The sequence below is a fragment of the Triturus cristatus genome, chromosome 10 (genome assembly GCF_964204655.1).
Source record: "Triturus cristatus chromosome 10, aTriCri1.1, whole genome shotgun sequence".
In the NCBI taxonomy this organism is placed as follows: Eukaryota; Metazoa; Chordata; class Amphibia; order Caudata; family Salamandridae; genus Triturus; species Triturus cristatus.
The window spans coordinates 1,109,383,909-1,109,398,093 of record NC_140593.1 but is presented as its reverse complement, the minus strand read 5'-3'; the positions used below and the strand labels follow the sequence as shown (position 1 = coordinate 1,109,398,093).

Sequence of the window (14,185 nt, the reverse complement as noted above, 5' to 3'; positions counted from 1 at the left end):
AGTTTGGAATTTTGAAATCTAAAAATATTCTTTAAAAATCATGCGAATAACCAAAACGTAATTACTTACATGTTTCCAGTAATTGTCCCAGTGCTGAATCTAGCACTGAGTTAGAAAAGTAACAAAAAAAGAAGAAAATGCCTATTCATTTCAATGTACTGTATTTGCTAAGTGTTGCAGCTTACTTCATCCCCTGTAAATCAAATAAAGTACAATTTCTATTGCATTTTCAAACTGTTCTATATCCAGTAACCTATTACTGAAAAGTATTTAATGCTTACCTACCTGTGCCAGGCTTGTTTGGTTCTAAAAATAAAACAGTATATATTTTTATGCATACACAATTGGCCTAGAGTTCAGTTATTGAGTGTGTGAATTCATTTGCTGACTGTGTACATCAGATGCTTAACACTGTCCTCTGATACAGCTTTACTGCTCGACCACTCTACCACAATTAGAGAGTAAGGTTCTATCTAACTTTAACCTCTGCCTACCTGGACTCTATACACACTATACCTCATTTTGGTGTAGTATATATATATATATATAGAGCCAGTTTCTTACAAAAATGACTTTGTTACAGGTTTGTAAATATTTTGATTACTTTGCAGATTACTTTTAATGTTTATTTTTCTACTGTGATATGCCTAGCTATCACACTGGGACACTTCCTAGAGAAAATGTAAGTAAATCAGGTTTTGTACATTTTCAGTTTCTTAGTGTTCCATACAAACCAACTCCACACTTGGAACAATTTTCAAACAAAAGCAATCCATGCAATCCTCGGGAGGAAATAGAGTTATCAGTTTACAGGTAAGTAATTGGTTGTGGGAGTTGGGTTTCTGGGGTGAAAACCAGGATTTCCCCACGGTCAAGAATGCACTTTCAAAGAACCCTCAGTGGCAGTAGGGCGGCTGGGTACAGAGTGCTGAGGCCCAATGTTATCCAATGGGGGGTAGGGGGCCTTCGGTTGGTGGCTGCTCATGAGCAGGCCACAAGGATGTGGGAGCAAAGTTCCTGGTGTTAGGCTCAGGGAAAAGGGGGATCTGGTTTAGCACACAAGGTGCACCCACAGCGGCACAGGGGCGGCTGGTTTGGCTTCGGTGTCCTGTTGATTTCAATGGGGATTCTCCGGTTGCAACAAACACTGCAGGCTCGGGACGAAGATTTTCTGGAGGCAACCACCGGTTGGAGAGCTAAGTTGTGATGCCTGCAGATGCTGGGACACCATTGGTTGGGCCAACCAAGGCCGTGGGACGTGGGTGCAAGGTTGTCTTTAGGCATCGGGTTTTTCTTACCGGCATAGGTCGGGGGGATCCTCCAGGAAGGGTCTGCTGGCGTCAATTGGAGATTTGAGGTAGGTCAGAGATCGCTAGATCTCAGGGCAGGTTCGCCTGGGAGACCTCCTCGTGGTGTTGGGCCACATGAACTCGGGCCATGGGTGTCGGCTGCAGAGTGGTGCAGACTTGCAGATTTGGCCGGAGCTAGAGTCTGTGGGTGAGCAAATCCGGTACTCACCGGAGACAAAGTATTGGTTTGGTAAGGCAGGGCAGGTCCTCCGGGTTTTTGGAGGCTGCTGGCTGCAGAACACGCTGGGATTTCGCTGGAGCTGGTTCGAGGTGGGGACAAGCCAGTAGGGCTCGGGCCGAGTCAGTGGGTGTTCTCCTCTTCTTAGTTCAGCACTGGTCCTTCTTCTCTCTCCTTGTCTGAGTAGGGTTGCCCTGAAATACTCGATTTAGGGGTGTTACAGGTAGATACAGGTTGGGACCAATGGGTCCCTTCCTTGGGGTGGATACGCCCCCTATTATGCCACCCTCCAGTGGGAAGGGGGGAATAATAGAGGGTGGATACACCCCCTATTATGCCACCCTCCAGTGGGAGGGGGGGGAATAAGCCTCACTCTGGTTGGCTTGGTCCCCCCATCTGCAAGATGGCAGGGACTAGGAGTTGTGCTCGCCTCCTCCATCTGAGGGGTGGGGTTGGCATAGGTGGGCACACCTCTCCTCCTAACTTGGTTTTCCTGCCGATTCTCCCACCCTAAGTGGGGGTCAGAACCTGTGAGGGCCAGTTGCTGGGAGCAGCAAATGGCTGGGGTTGCTCACAAAGGTGACAAGCCTTTGAAGTTTCCCCTTCGTGGACCCTGCCCATCCTGGGGGAGGAGGCTTGGCACTTCGTCCCAGGATGTGCATTGTTTCAGGACCCCAAGAGCAGCAGGCTTTCGACCCAGGGGTCTTGAAACATGTCTGGTTGTGGCAGCTGGCGAGCAGGACACTAGACGTAGGTCATTTTTCAGGGGGCATCTCTAAGATGCCCTCTGAGTACACTTTTCATTAAATCCCACACTGACATCAGTGCGGGTTTAATGTGCTGAGAAGTTTGATACCAAACTTCCCAGTTTCCAGTGAGTCCATTATGGTGCTGTGGAGTTCGTAATGATAAACTTCCAGTTCCATATACTCTTTATGGCATTACTGCACTTACAATGTCTAAGAATTGACTTAGACACTGTTAGGGGTACAGGGCTCATGCACCTGTACCCTAATCACTGGGATAGACAACCCAGCTAGTGTGGTGGATCACCTATGCCAGGGCAGTGAATAGTAGGCATGGCACACAGGGATGTGTGCCATGTGTATTCTTCACTTTGTTCTGCACCAAAACACGCAGCCTGCAAAAAACAAAAAAGGTGTGCGTGCGTGCGTGCAGGGTCTCTAAGGGTGGCACAATAAGTGCTGCTCCCCTTAGATGTCTTCCCTGGTCACAATGCCCTTGGTACCTTTTGTAAGGGACTTGTGTGGCCAGAGAATTGCCAATTGGGTTTAGCAACAGTACAGTTTAGGGAAAGAACATAAGCTCTGGGTCCCTGGTTGGCATTCAAAGTACATCAACAGTTTAGCACAATGTGGGGGCAACCATGCAAAAAGGGATACTTTCCTAAAATCACTTCTCCAGTGTATCTTTTATCCACATAAGCTCTGCCCAAAGTTCTGCATCATGCAGTTTCTGCTTCAGTGAGCTCCAAGAGACATTTTTCATTTGAGGTGGAACTTGCATCTCTTCTACAGATTTCCTCCTATCCTAATTTATGCAATTCTTATCAACCTGCGTTAGGACCATGCAGAGGTCATTAATATTAATTTTAGAGATTAGCACAGAGGATGTGGTACTCGTATGTTCTCCAGGTCTCACTTTTGCTTGCTCCTTCAGCTCACGGTCGACCTCCTGTCATAGTGGGGGAGACCGGGCCTCCACCTTTATGTCCAAAGATTGAGTGGGGAAATCTCTTTAGACCTTCCTGCAGAGGTATTTGATGCCCTTTTACTGTTTTTTTATTCTGAGGGATGTTTCCGTTTTGTTGCTTGGTGTGCTGAGGTGGATATTGATTCCACCCTTTGAGGCTTGTTTATCTTATGTATTACTATTTGTGCTGTCTCTTACCCGGTAAAGTTTTGCCTTAGGCACTGTTAAAATGTATTGGTCATATTTCCTTTGTTTCCACACCAGCGATTGCTGTTTAAATCTATTATAATTATGCACTTTTTGAAGCAGTTGGTCAATTTGCTTCCCCCTTCTCCATTTGTTAAGTCTCAGTGAGACCTTTTGGTGCTTACCTTCCTGATGTCTTCATGCTTTGAATGCACCCACAGATGTCCTTTGTGGCTTTTTACTATAGTTACTGTCTTTCTGTCTGCATTCCATTGGCTAGGCTTGTGAGTGAGCTGCAGGTCTTGTCTATTGATCTTCATTTAACTTTATATTTTCTGGACGAGCTGGTCTTATGGACTAAGACTTTTGCAGGAGATGAAGCTGCACAGTCTTGAACCTTGTGGGGTTTTTAGCTTTTATGTTGACAGAACCCATAGTTTTTCAGTGACTTAGCAATTTTTTCCAGGATTACGCTGGCTCCAAGGCCGAAAAGACAATTTAGAAACTGACAAAAAATTTCCACTAGATTGTCCTTTAAATCAAGATCCACTGTGCGTGCCCTCACCCAGGAGGAGACTCCTGAGAGTATCAGGGACCTGTCTATCATGGCAACTACCACCTCTTCGGCACTGTCCCAGGGATTTCTCATTTTGGATAGTTGCTGTGCTGCAGCATGGGTTTCGGTCCACACTTACACTCAGCATTAATATCTTGACTCCAAGATCTATAGAGATATCCATTTTGCCAGATCTGTGTTGAAGGTCTTTATGGGTTAGCCATCTTTTCACACCCACTGCCTGTGAGGTACTGCTTTTATATTGATTCAAGACTTGAATCTGCAGATAGATGTATCCATCAGAAGAAGTGGCTTACTTTAGGTAACAATCAGTTTGGTGGGTACTCTGTCTACCTGTAGATTCGTTACTGAAAGCACCTGCCTCCCAGTTCTTATGAGTAGTCAGGTGACTTTTATTAAAGTTCAGTTTTAGTTTTGAGACCTTGCTCCTGCCGTCACTCTTGTTGGTATTGTCTCCACCATTGAAGCTATGGAAAGAAGGAAGAGGAACTGACACCATTGTACCAGTTTGGCGGCTTTTTACAGCTCAGTGATATATCTGAAGTGGATGACGGAGCTGATTCAGAGCAGACGCGGAGTGGTTTACAGAGATGGGTCAGAGCAGAGGCATCACCTGTTGGCACAGGAGTGCTATCTCAAATTTCTGTATGCAGGATGTTGCTTGGAGTATATTCAAGAGGTGATAAATCCAGAGGTAGAGTATCCACCGGAAAGAATGACTGAAAGTATATGGCTTGTTCGTCCTTCTGTCTGACACATTTATACTCTTGAGTGGTTCTCTTTACCAGTTGTTCACCAACTGTCTCTAGTAGCATTCCTTGAACCAGCACCCGAACCCCACCCACAACTCTTGAGCCATAGGATTATATTGTGTTAAAAGAAACTTGATGGTTCGTCTTCAGTTTAACTTTGGCATTCAGGCCCTGTTCTAGCTTTTGTTGTAGTCGTGCTCAGTAGTGAGTGTGTAAAGCTGCATTTTAGTTTCTAACCCTACCACATCCTGTTTTACACCTCATTTGCGCCATTGTGCTCACCTGGAGTGTCCAGCCCCTAAAGTGAGAAACTAAAGGTAGGGACTTGTTAATCCATTTCGAGTGAATCAATATTGTATGTGTTAGAACACCAGTGGTAAACTAAGGTTTCCAAAGGGATGCTGCTAAGAAACCCCTGATTGCTCTGAGGGCTTTAAGGAACTGCATTAAAAAGACCCATCTGTGATAGATTATTCATATGTGGTGCTTGTTGAAAATCAGTAAACATAACAATTTAAGACAAAAGGTTCTGTCTTAATTGGACTGTACTCACTGTGTCTGTGCCTTGTCGAAATGTGGTTCTTTTATAGTTGTATGAATAAGACGGTCTACAAAACTGATTTCTTAAAATTATATTTTTATTTTAAATCTACGATTGAGTATATTTGGGTGTTTTAACTTTTGGATCCTTAATGTTGTTGTTGCTTAGACTTCTAGCAGTCTGGATCTGTCAGTTTGCCTTTGCATTTGCCCATTTATTCAAGAAGCATTATTTGTGACTTCTTGTAATGTGGGGTATTATGTTAAATACCTCAACATATTAGTATTGCTATGGATTTACTTATGCTGTATCTTTGTTGTTTAGGTTTGGTCCATCTTTGTAGTTCGGATTTGCGCCCAGTCATGTTGATTAGTGCATTTTTCCCTCACCGTTTTTCTGTTGGGTTGATTGGTGTGCTGTAAGGGAGGAAAAATCACTGTGGTTTTTGTAGTTATGAGTTGGTCGAAACATGTCCTTTCTGTTTTTCATTTATTTTGCATACCCGAGGAGAACTAATCAAGGTGCGTTAGAGGAGCAACAGTCCTCCGAGTGCCATCTCTCTTTTAAGAGAGATTTGTGTGGAAACATCAGCAGAAGTATTTCACCTGAGGACAGTCGCCCCCTAGAAATGTTGTGCTTTGTGGAAAATGTGTTTTTTTGTTGTTTTTTTTACACAAACACGCACACACTGACACTCTCCTGAAATGACTCCAGAATGTTGCCTGAAATATGAAACGGTGAGCTTTGGCTTTTCATGTTTTTATTTCTCCTAAAAGAATATGTGTTAAGTCCTTTGTTAGCAGCTAAACTATTAAAAAAGTGCCTAGAATACAAACATAACAAAAAACTCGATAGTCCCTAGTAACAATACTTTAGATAAGAACAACCAAATTGTGAAAAAAATGTATTCTAAGGAGTTTATGAAAAACAATTTCAAGACGCATAGCGACGCTGTGAAATTGGTGCAAAATAAATGTGCTTGGTGCTCTCTTTAGAGGGTAATAAATCGTGATCAACAAGTGTATCATCACACACAAGAACATTATGGCCCTTTACAGAAAATTGGCAACAATCATATAGGGTCCCTGTTTAGATCTCACCTGAGGCTGCGCGCATGCGTTGCTCTGCGAGGCTTCTAGTAATCACTTTCAACTCGTACCACACGCTCGCAATTGGCCAAACGCGGCTGCATGTCCCGCCTTCTCTCTCCCCTGGCCTAGGGAGCTTGGGAGGGAGAACCAGCGCGACTCGTGCCATCTGTTTTTAATTAGCAGTGGCGCGCAGTGTGCCATCTGTTTCGTGTTCGCGCCACCACGCTTGTTTTTTTTAGGGTTTCTTACAAATTTAGCACTGCTTTAATCTCAAATGCCTAAATACACCGCATGGATGATACACAAACAGGGCGAATCAAGTCTGATTGTTGAGCATGTCTGAGGGATGCCCGTCTTGACTGTTGTTAGCTCATTTAAAGTGACACGCGCCCAGACAGACTGCCATTCTAGCTATTACTCAAAACTACTGCAACTAAGAGCGAGGTTTTCTTGGCTTAGATGTTGTGAAACTGCAGATTCCTCATGAGTACATGTTTCAGAGTTAAATTGCTCCAATTAGATGCTGAAGGAAAATCTTTGTGTTCTACCAGACAATGCAGAGGATGTTTTGCTCTGTACTCTTTCGACCACCGTCACTGTTTAATGGGGTCCGTGTAAATACATTTTGTCCACGTGTCAGTTTGGGCTGTGGTAGAGGAAGGCTGCTTGCTGATGGCTCTTTCTGCAGCCCCTGTAGGCCCGCCCTCTTCCCTGCCCCTCTTTAATTCCATCACTGCAGAACTGGCATTGGATGCATGCTAAGAGTGGTCATTCTTTCTCATTATGGAGGCTCAAAATGGCATTCTTATAAAAGTATAGCAGCTTTGGACATCTAAGCACGTGGCAACTGTACTGAGACAGTGAAAGCACGAAAATGGTATTCAGGAACGTGCACCTAAAGGGATACGCCGCTGAATGACAGGAGGTTACTGTCTATCGCACAGGAAATGCTGGCAGACGCATGCCAACCTGAGCGACGTAGCGTTACTTACCCTCTATACAAACCCCCCCAACCCTCAAGTTGATGGCTCCAAGTCCCTTTCCTGAATGGGCTTCTCTGGCTGCACTCCGAGGCCGATGAGGTAGATCAGCAGGTCAATGCACCTATTGTGCTCGCCCCTCTGTAACCTGCAGGTCACGGGTTCGAATTGCAGTGGGTCGACTCTGTCACTCTTCCCAGGGTGATTAACATGAGGTCCATTGCCTCGCTTGACGACGCCTGTTATTTAAGCGACAACAGCCAGTTGTTTGTGTTGCGTAATGTACACACCCTAGGGTTACATTTCAAATTTGTGCATTTATCTCAAGGTCTGATTTTAGAGACGGTCATCAGAACGCTTCTAGCTCGGTTAAAATTCCTTTTTGAGTTGGTTTTGGGCACGCATTCCCAGTTTAGGAGAATTACATATTCGCGGCAGGACATTTTCTCAGCAGTCTAAATTCCCCCCTTTTTATGGTGATTTCTTGATTTGCGCCTGTATAACGAAGTGTTCCCACTGCGGTGTATTAAAAGCCCTTGCCTCTCTGAGAGAGACTTATTCTAACATGAGGCCTGCTGACGTCCTTCTTGGTGAGACAAACTCCACCCGCCTGTGTTCTGCACATCCCCTGACGGTGGAAGGGCGGGGGATACGGGGGATACGAGGATTCAAATAGCGATGCCAGTGTTTTCACTGCCCCCTCCCACAAATCCCACTTTGCTGCACCTTTTCTGGGCGCATCAGTTGCCAGCCTGGTGCTTGTGCCGGGACAGCGCTCAGAGCAGAACTGCACGGTTATTGGTCAGCGAGTCTGTCTGACACGTGCGACGTACGAGTTGGGTGGGTATTGGGGTGCCTCGACCAGCACACCCTCCTGTCAGGTGACTTTAACATGTGGATGCCTCGAAGCTAGACTAAGGCCCATGGCACCCTTGCTGACTTGGGGCATCAAAGTGATTTATATATTGAATTTCAAAAGATATTGGGAGGGGGAATGCTTTGAAAAATAACAAATAAATGTTTTAAAAAAACAAATGTAACATGGATTGTTAGAGAGAGAAGCATGTGTTTATGCTGTGCCTCGTTTCCTCCCTCTCTCCGTCCCTACCTCTCTCCATCCCTACCTCTCTCTGTCCCTTCCTCTCTCCCTCCCGCTCTCTCTCCTTCTCTCTCTCACTTCCTTTCTCTCCCTCTCTTCCTCCTTTCTTCTCTCCTTCTCTTCCTCCTTTCCTCTCTCCTTCTCTTCCTCCTTTCCTCTCTCCCTCCCTTTATATCTTCCTCTCTCCCTCCCTTTATCTCTTCCTCTCTCCCTCCTTTCCTCTCTCCTCCCCTTCCCCTCTCTCCCTCCCTCACTCCCTCACTCTCTCCCACCCTCTCTCACTCCCTCACTTCCTCACTTCCTCTCTTCGTCCCTTCCTCGCTCCCTCCCTCACTCCCTCCCTTCTTCTCTCCTTCCCTTTCTCTCTCCTTCCCTTCCCCTCTCCTTCCCTTCCCCTCTCCTTCCCTTCCCCTCTCCTTCCCTTCCCCTCTCCTTCCCCTCTCACCCTCCCTTCCCCTCTCACCCTCCCTTCCCCTCTCACCCTCCCATCCCCTCAAAGCTTGCACGTTTTGTGGCCATCTTATGTCGGCGACGGACCCTCACCTCATTTGTATGTTGCGTTTGGGGGAGGATCACGGCACCACAGATTGTGCGGCGTGCTAACAGTTGAAGCCGAAGTCACGGCGGGAGCGCCGAATAAAACTTCTCTTGGCGTGACTCTCCAGGTCGACGTCCTCCCCTCGGTCTGCTTCGGTGGACGGCTTCAGATACAGCCGTGGTCGTCGTCCTCGCCCTTCTCCGATGTCACGTGAGCATTGATGCCCGGTGGGTAAGTGTCGCAGTTTGTCCCCGGGGGCGTGGACTCTCTGCGGACGATGCGGCCCCGCATGTGGTCCTATCCACCGTTTCCCAGTGGTGGGGCGTCGAGAGTCCAAATGGAGACATACGCGGCGGCTTTGCAGACCTCGCTGGCGTCTCCTCCTCCTTCCACTCCTGGGGCGTCGGCGGATCCCTCACCCTGCGCAACCGGTGGCTCTGGCCCGACTGGTTCGGATCCAGGCTTGGAGGATGTGGTGCTGTTGGGGTGCGGCTCCTCTGAGGCACCTCCTTCAGGCCACGGTGTCTCTGCCTCGCTGCAAACTCCCGCGGGGGTCCCTTTGGTGTTGCGGGAGGTCGCCGGGGATCAGGTCGCATCCCCGAGCCCCTCTCGGTCCTTTGACAAGGTGGTCCTGTCTAAGGCCGAGATGACGCCGCTACGGCGTCGGCTGCAGCTGGACCGTGCAGAGCCACAGGGGTCGGTGGACCCTCCTCATCCTGCTCCGGGTCGAGGCCAAGGGAGGACACCTCGTCCCTCTCTGGGCCCCTCTCGTCCCTCCCCAAAGACGGCTGCCTCGTCGGAGGGCGAGTCAGAGGTTGAATCTTTCCTGGCGCTGCCACATGGGTTGCCGAGCGATCTTCGCCTCATTCTGGGCCGCGACTGGCGGAGGGCTTTGTGCCACTCCCCAGGCCCGTCTCGTTCCCCCCACGCAGGGGGCTGCCTCGGCGGGGGTCGGGTCGGCGTCATTTGGGTGCCTCGCCGGAGCGGCTCCAGCTCTACTCCGGTCTCCGCTCCGGTCTGACTTGGAGGTACCTTGTCCGGTGACGCCGGATGGTGCAGACGTCCTGCCTCAAGCAGCGGACTCTGCGGCTACGCGCAGGAGTCGTACCGCGGATTCGTCTTCGGACACCCCTTCTTCTCCAGAGGCAGGCTGTATATTGGTGTTGTCCTCCCCGGAGACTGGTCGCCGTGTGGTGTCTTTCTCACCGGCATCGAAGTGCGGCTCCCCGCCCTTCCTGAGGCAGAGGTGTTCATCGGAAGAGCGGCAGGTCCCTCATTCTTTGGCTCCTTCTGACTTCCAGGTCTGGCCCTTACCCGTCCTGCTTGGCCTCGGGGACGGCCGCATTAATTTGCAGCCGTTGCCCACGGAGGAGCTGCTTTCTGCACCACGGGGCCCTACGGAGGTGGGTGCGGCCGTCGCTCACGCGGTGTCCACAGCTGTGGGCATCCTGCGCATGGGTGACCCGGTGGCTCACTTTCCGGCGGACCATCTATTGGAGGTCCTCCACCAGGGCTCAGGTGGGAGGGAAGTCTTACTTCCCTTTGAAGGTTCGCTCCTTTCTTTCTTGACTGGGGCTTGGAGGCGTCCTGCCTCAGGGGACCTCAGTGCCTTATCTTCTGCACTGGCACCTCCCGGCGCCGTGTGACCCGGCGTGTCTTTCCCTTCACCCCTCAGCCGCCAACCCCCTTTTGCGGACTGCTTTTCCCTCCCTGCCGCCACTGTTGACCCTGACGCCCCGAGAGGCCCGCTGGCTGGACTCTTGGGGGCGCAACATGTTCGCCTCGACCAGCACGGACCTGCGGGCCCTTAACACCTTGTGTGTGCTGGCTAGGGCCTCCTCCTGTTTGTGGGACTCAATGAGTCTCTGGGATATGCAGCGTCCCAGGAGTCTGGTCAGGTGGACTTACGGCATCATGCATTGGATGGCCGGGAGCTTGCGGCGTTTATTCTCTGCTCCGCTCTGGACATCTCCGAGGTGCTGGGCGGGGCCATGGCTTCCTTAGTCGCTCTCCGTCGCCGTGCTTGGCTTCGGGACGGAATAGTCTCTGAGAATATTCGGGAGCGACTCATCGACCTTACGTTTGATGGCAGCCTGTTGTTCCATGCCCCGGCTGACTCTGCCATCCAAAGGCTCTTGGCGGGGCTCCGTCCTCCTCCTCCTCCTCCGTCCCCTCCTCAGTGACTTCTGAGTTGGGTTGATTCTGAGCCTTCTTAGGCCGGTTGTTCTAGCTGTGGAGTGTGTTTTCTGGCCGTTTATGTCATTTCTTGGGACTTTGGCACTGTTGGCTGCTGGGCGGCCCTTGTGTTGATTGTGTGTGGGTTTTGCAGGAGTTGTTACGCTGACTTGGCCCTGAGATTGGGTCTTCTGCTTTGCTTGGGCTGCTTATCACGCCTTCAGCAGGGGTTTTTTTCCCCTGTAGCTCTTTTGTTTTTCCTCTGCTGCAGAAGTTCTTCCAAAAAGGGTTCCCATTTCTTGGGACTTAACGTACCCTATGTGGGGTAGTGGTAGCTGTCGTATAGCTTGCGGTCTGCTAGAGGGTTCTGGTCGCCTTCGGGTGCCTGTTCTCCATGGCGTTTAGGAAGGTTGCTTTTGCTTCCTGAGGTCCTGTGCGCGGCCACTCGTAGTGGTGTGCCCGGTCATCTCCTACTCTCCCTGCTCCTATCCTGAGGTCTGGAATGATCCAGTGTTCTCCCTTGCCAGGCGTCGCCTCCTCGGCCTTCCTGGGGCCTCGGGCTGTTCTTCTTGCGGCTTTGACTGCCGGCGCTGTTCTGGCTGGCAGGCTGCTCTCCATCTGGAGTGGGTTTGCCTTCTTTTCCCTCGTTGCCTTAGGCCCTCTAGGCTTCTTGTGGGGGAGTGGGGTGCTTTGGCCTCCCCGTCCTTGCCCTTGGTTCCTCTGCTGTGAGTGTACGAGCGTTCAGCCTTCTTTCCCTCCTACATCCCCTTGGGGTCGGTGGGGTTCTGCTTCTGGGGGTTCCCTTGGCCTAGCAGGGGGGAGGTTCTACCTGGTCCACAGATCTGGTCCCCAGTGGGGCCCTCTGTTCTGCATTGGCTGGTGGGGTCCTTTCACAGACCCTCCTCCCAGGGGGTATGGCTAGGGTATCTGTTCTACGTGAAGGAATCTGCGGCTAGTACTCTCTATCAGATGTACGAGTTACTTACCTTCGGTAACGATATATCTGGTATAGACGATTCTAGCCGCAGATTCCTTCACGGCCCGCCCTTCCTCCCCTATTCTGCGAGGACCCTTGGGTTGGTCTTCGGTACTCGCCTCCCGGTGGGGGGGCTGTGTCTCCTGTGAGTGCCTTCCTTGTTCTTGACAGGTGGCTCCGTCTGGGGGTGGTTCATTCCTCCTTTGGTCCTTTGGAGGATGGGTTTCCGGTGCTCCGGTGCCCTGCTACTCTGGCTACTCCAGGTTCAGGGGGGATTGCTTTATATCTCTGTCCTCCCTTCCTTCCATTGCTAACCTCTGATTAAGGGTCATCTGGCCTTGTCTTGCCCTTGTCCCTTGTGGGTGGTTGCCCTCTAGGTTAAGGTGACTTGGAGGTTTGTTGTCCCTGTCTGTCTTGGGACTGGTCCCATTCCTTGCTCAGGATGGGGGGGTGGGTTTACTACGTGTGCCATGACTTTTACGCATGTTCTTTGCCTCCGGGGCACAGGGATGGGAGGTTGTCTATGTGCTGGCAGGGTGACTGTGCAGGTTTCTGCTTGTTCTCCTTCTTCTTTCCCTGCCCTTGGGTAATGCGGCGTTGGCACTACTCTGGTGGTGGTGTTAGTCACTGTTTCTTTCCAATTTTTTTTGCTCTTCGCGCACTGTTCCCATGCCTCCACAGTTTTTCATCTGGTGGTTCCGCGTTGTGGTGCGGAAAAGTTCTCAGAAGAAAACTGACGTAGGCGCGCCGGGGCGAGTCTTATGTGACCTCGCTGATGTCACATACGCAGATGACGCCTGGGCGGAGTCGCGTGATGTCGCCCCGACCCCGGCGCGCAGGGCTGCTGTGGCAAAAAAGTTTCCGGATCCAGTCTCACGCCTGGGGATAATTCTACGTGAAGGAATCTGCGTCTAGAATTGTCTCTACCAGATACATCGTTACCGAAGGTGAGTAACTCGTACGTCTCTTCCTCTCTCCCTCCTTCCCTTCCTCTCTCCCTCCTTCCCTTCCTCTCTCCGTCCCTTCCTCTCTCCGTCCCTTCCTCTCTCCGTCCCTTCCTCTCTCCGTCCCTTCCTCTCTCCGTCTCTTCCTCTCTCCCTCCATTCCTCTCTCCCTCCATTCCTCTCTCCCTCACTTCTCGCTTCTAGCATTCAACTGCCTCGGATCATGTGTTAAATATTTATAAGGTGAAAGCATGCACAGGTTGCAGTAAAGCGCGCCTTCTCCATTGATTGAGATCTTATAAGAGGTTTCCCCATGCCCTCTTCTCGTTTGATTGAACTGCGGGATCCCTTTATGTTTATGTTAAGTGGCATCTCTTACCAAACTTCCAAACACCTCTGGCAAAACACTTAAAGTCCCAGAGGTGCCATAAAAATGGCAGGATGTGTTTTTTGTTATTACCGCAGCGCCCCAGTGCTCCTTGAGTTACCCTTGTTGAAATAGTTTTAGAATACTTCCATGGCATGGCTTTTCTTCTTTCTTCAGCGATTAACTGAAAGATTTCCCTTTACGCAGGTACCTACGCTCCGTGAGAAGTCTATTTTGCTAGTAAAAATGATGACCTATATTGAAAAGAATTTTCCAGAGGACCTTGAATTAAATGCTCAGTTTTTGGACCTTGTTAACTATGTTTACAGGTAATTATAGCAGTTACTCAGAAACCACAGTTGATTAGCTAAATGTATGACTTTTATAAGTAATCCTATTTCTCCTTTGACTTACCTAAGGTAAAATAATTGTCCCAATGGAAAGTGCTTTCAGGTTTTCCTAAGGTTTCACAGTTGAATGGCATAATGTTGTGTGGAAAAATGATGGGATGAATGCAAAAGAGTTTAAATTAATCTGCACTTTAAGCCTTGTTTGGATGTTTCTTACTAAAGGCATATTTCTTAAATTGATTGGAGTGAGAGACATTATTCTTTTATAATACTTTCAAAGTACTTGTAATTATGTTCTATATTGTGTTGATGATGATTTACACAGATGCTCTGATCCAAGGATGTGGTTGTTGATCCAGTACTCTCTAC

The 14,185-nt window shown here is 49.4% G+C and overlaps 1 protein-coding gene across 3 annotated transcripts in view; it reads left to right on the top strand.

Moving 5' to 3' along the window:
• Window positions 1–14,185, top strand: part of TRRAP (transformation/transcription domain associated protein) — a 1,075,110-nt gene that overhangs the window by 766,208 nt on the left and 294,717 nt on the right. For all 3 annotated transcript variants that reach the window (XM_085629333.1, XM_085629332.1, XM_085629331.1), the window contains one exon: window positions 13,674–13,795. In XM_085629333.1, coding sequence (XP_085485459.1) covers window positions 13,674–13,795 — 122 coding nt within the window. The remainder of the gene's footprint in view (window positions 1–13,673; window positions 13,796–14,185) is intronic.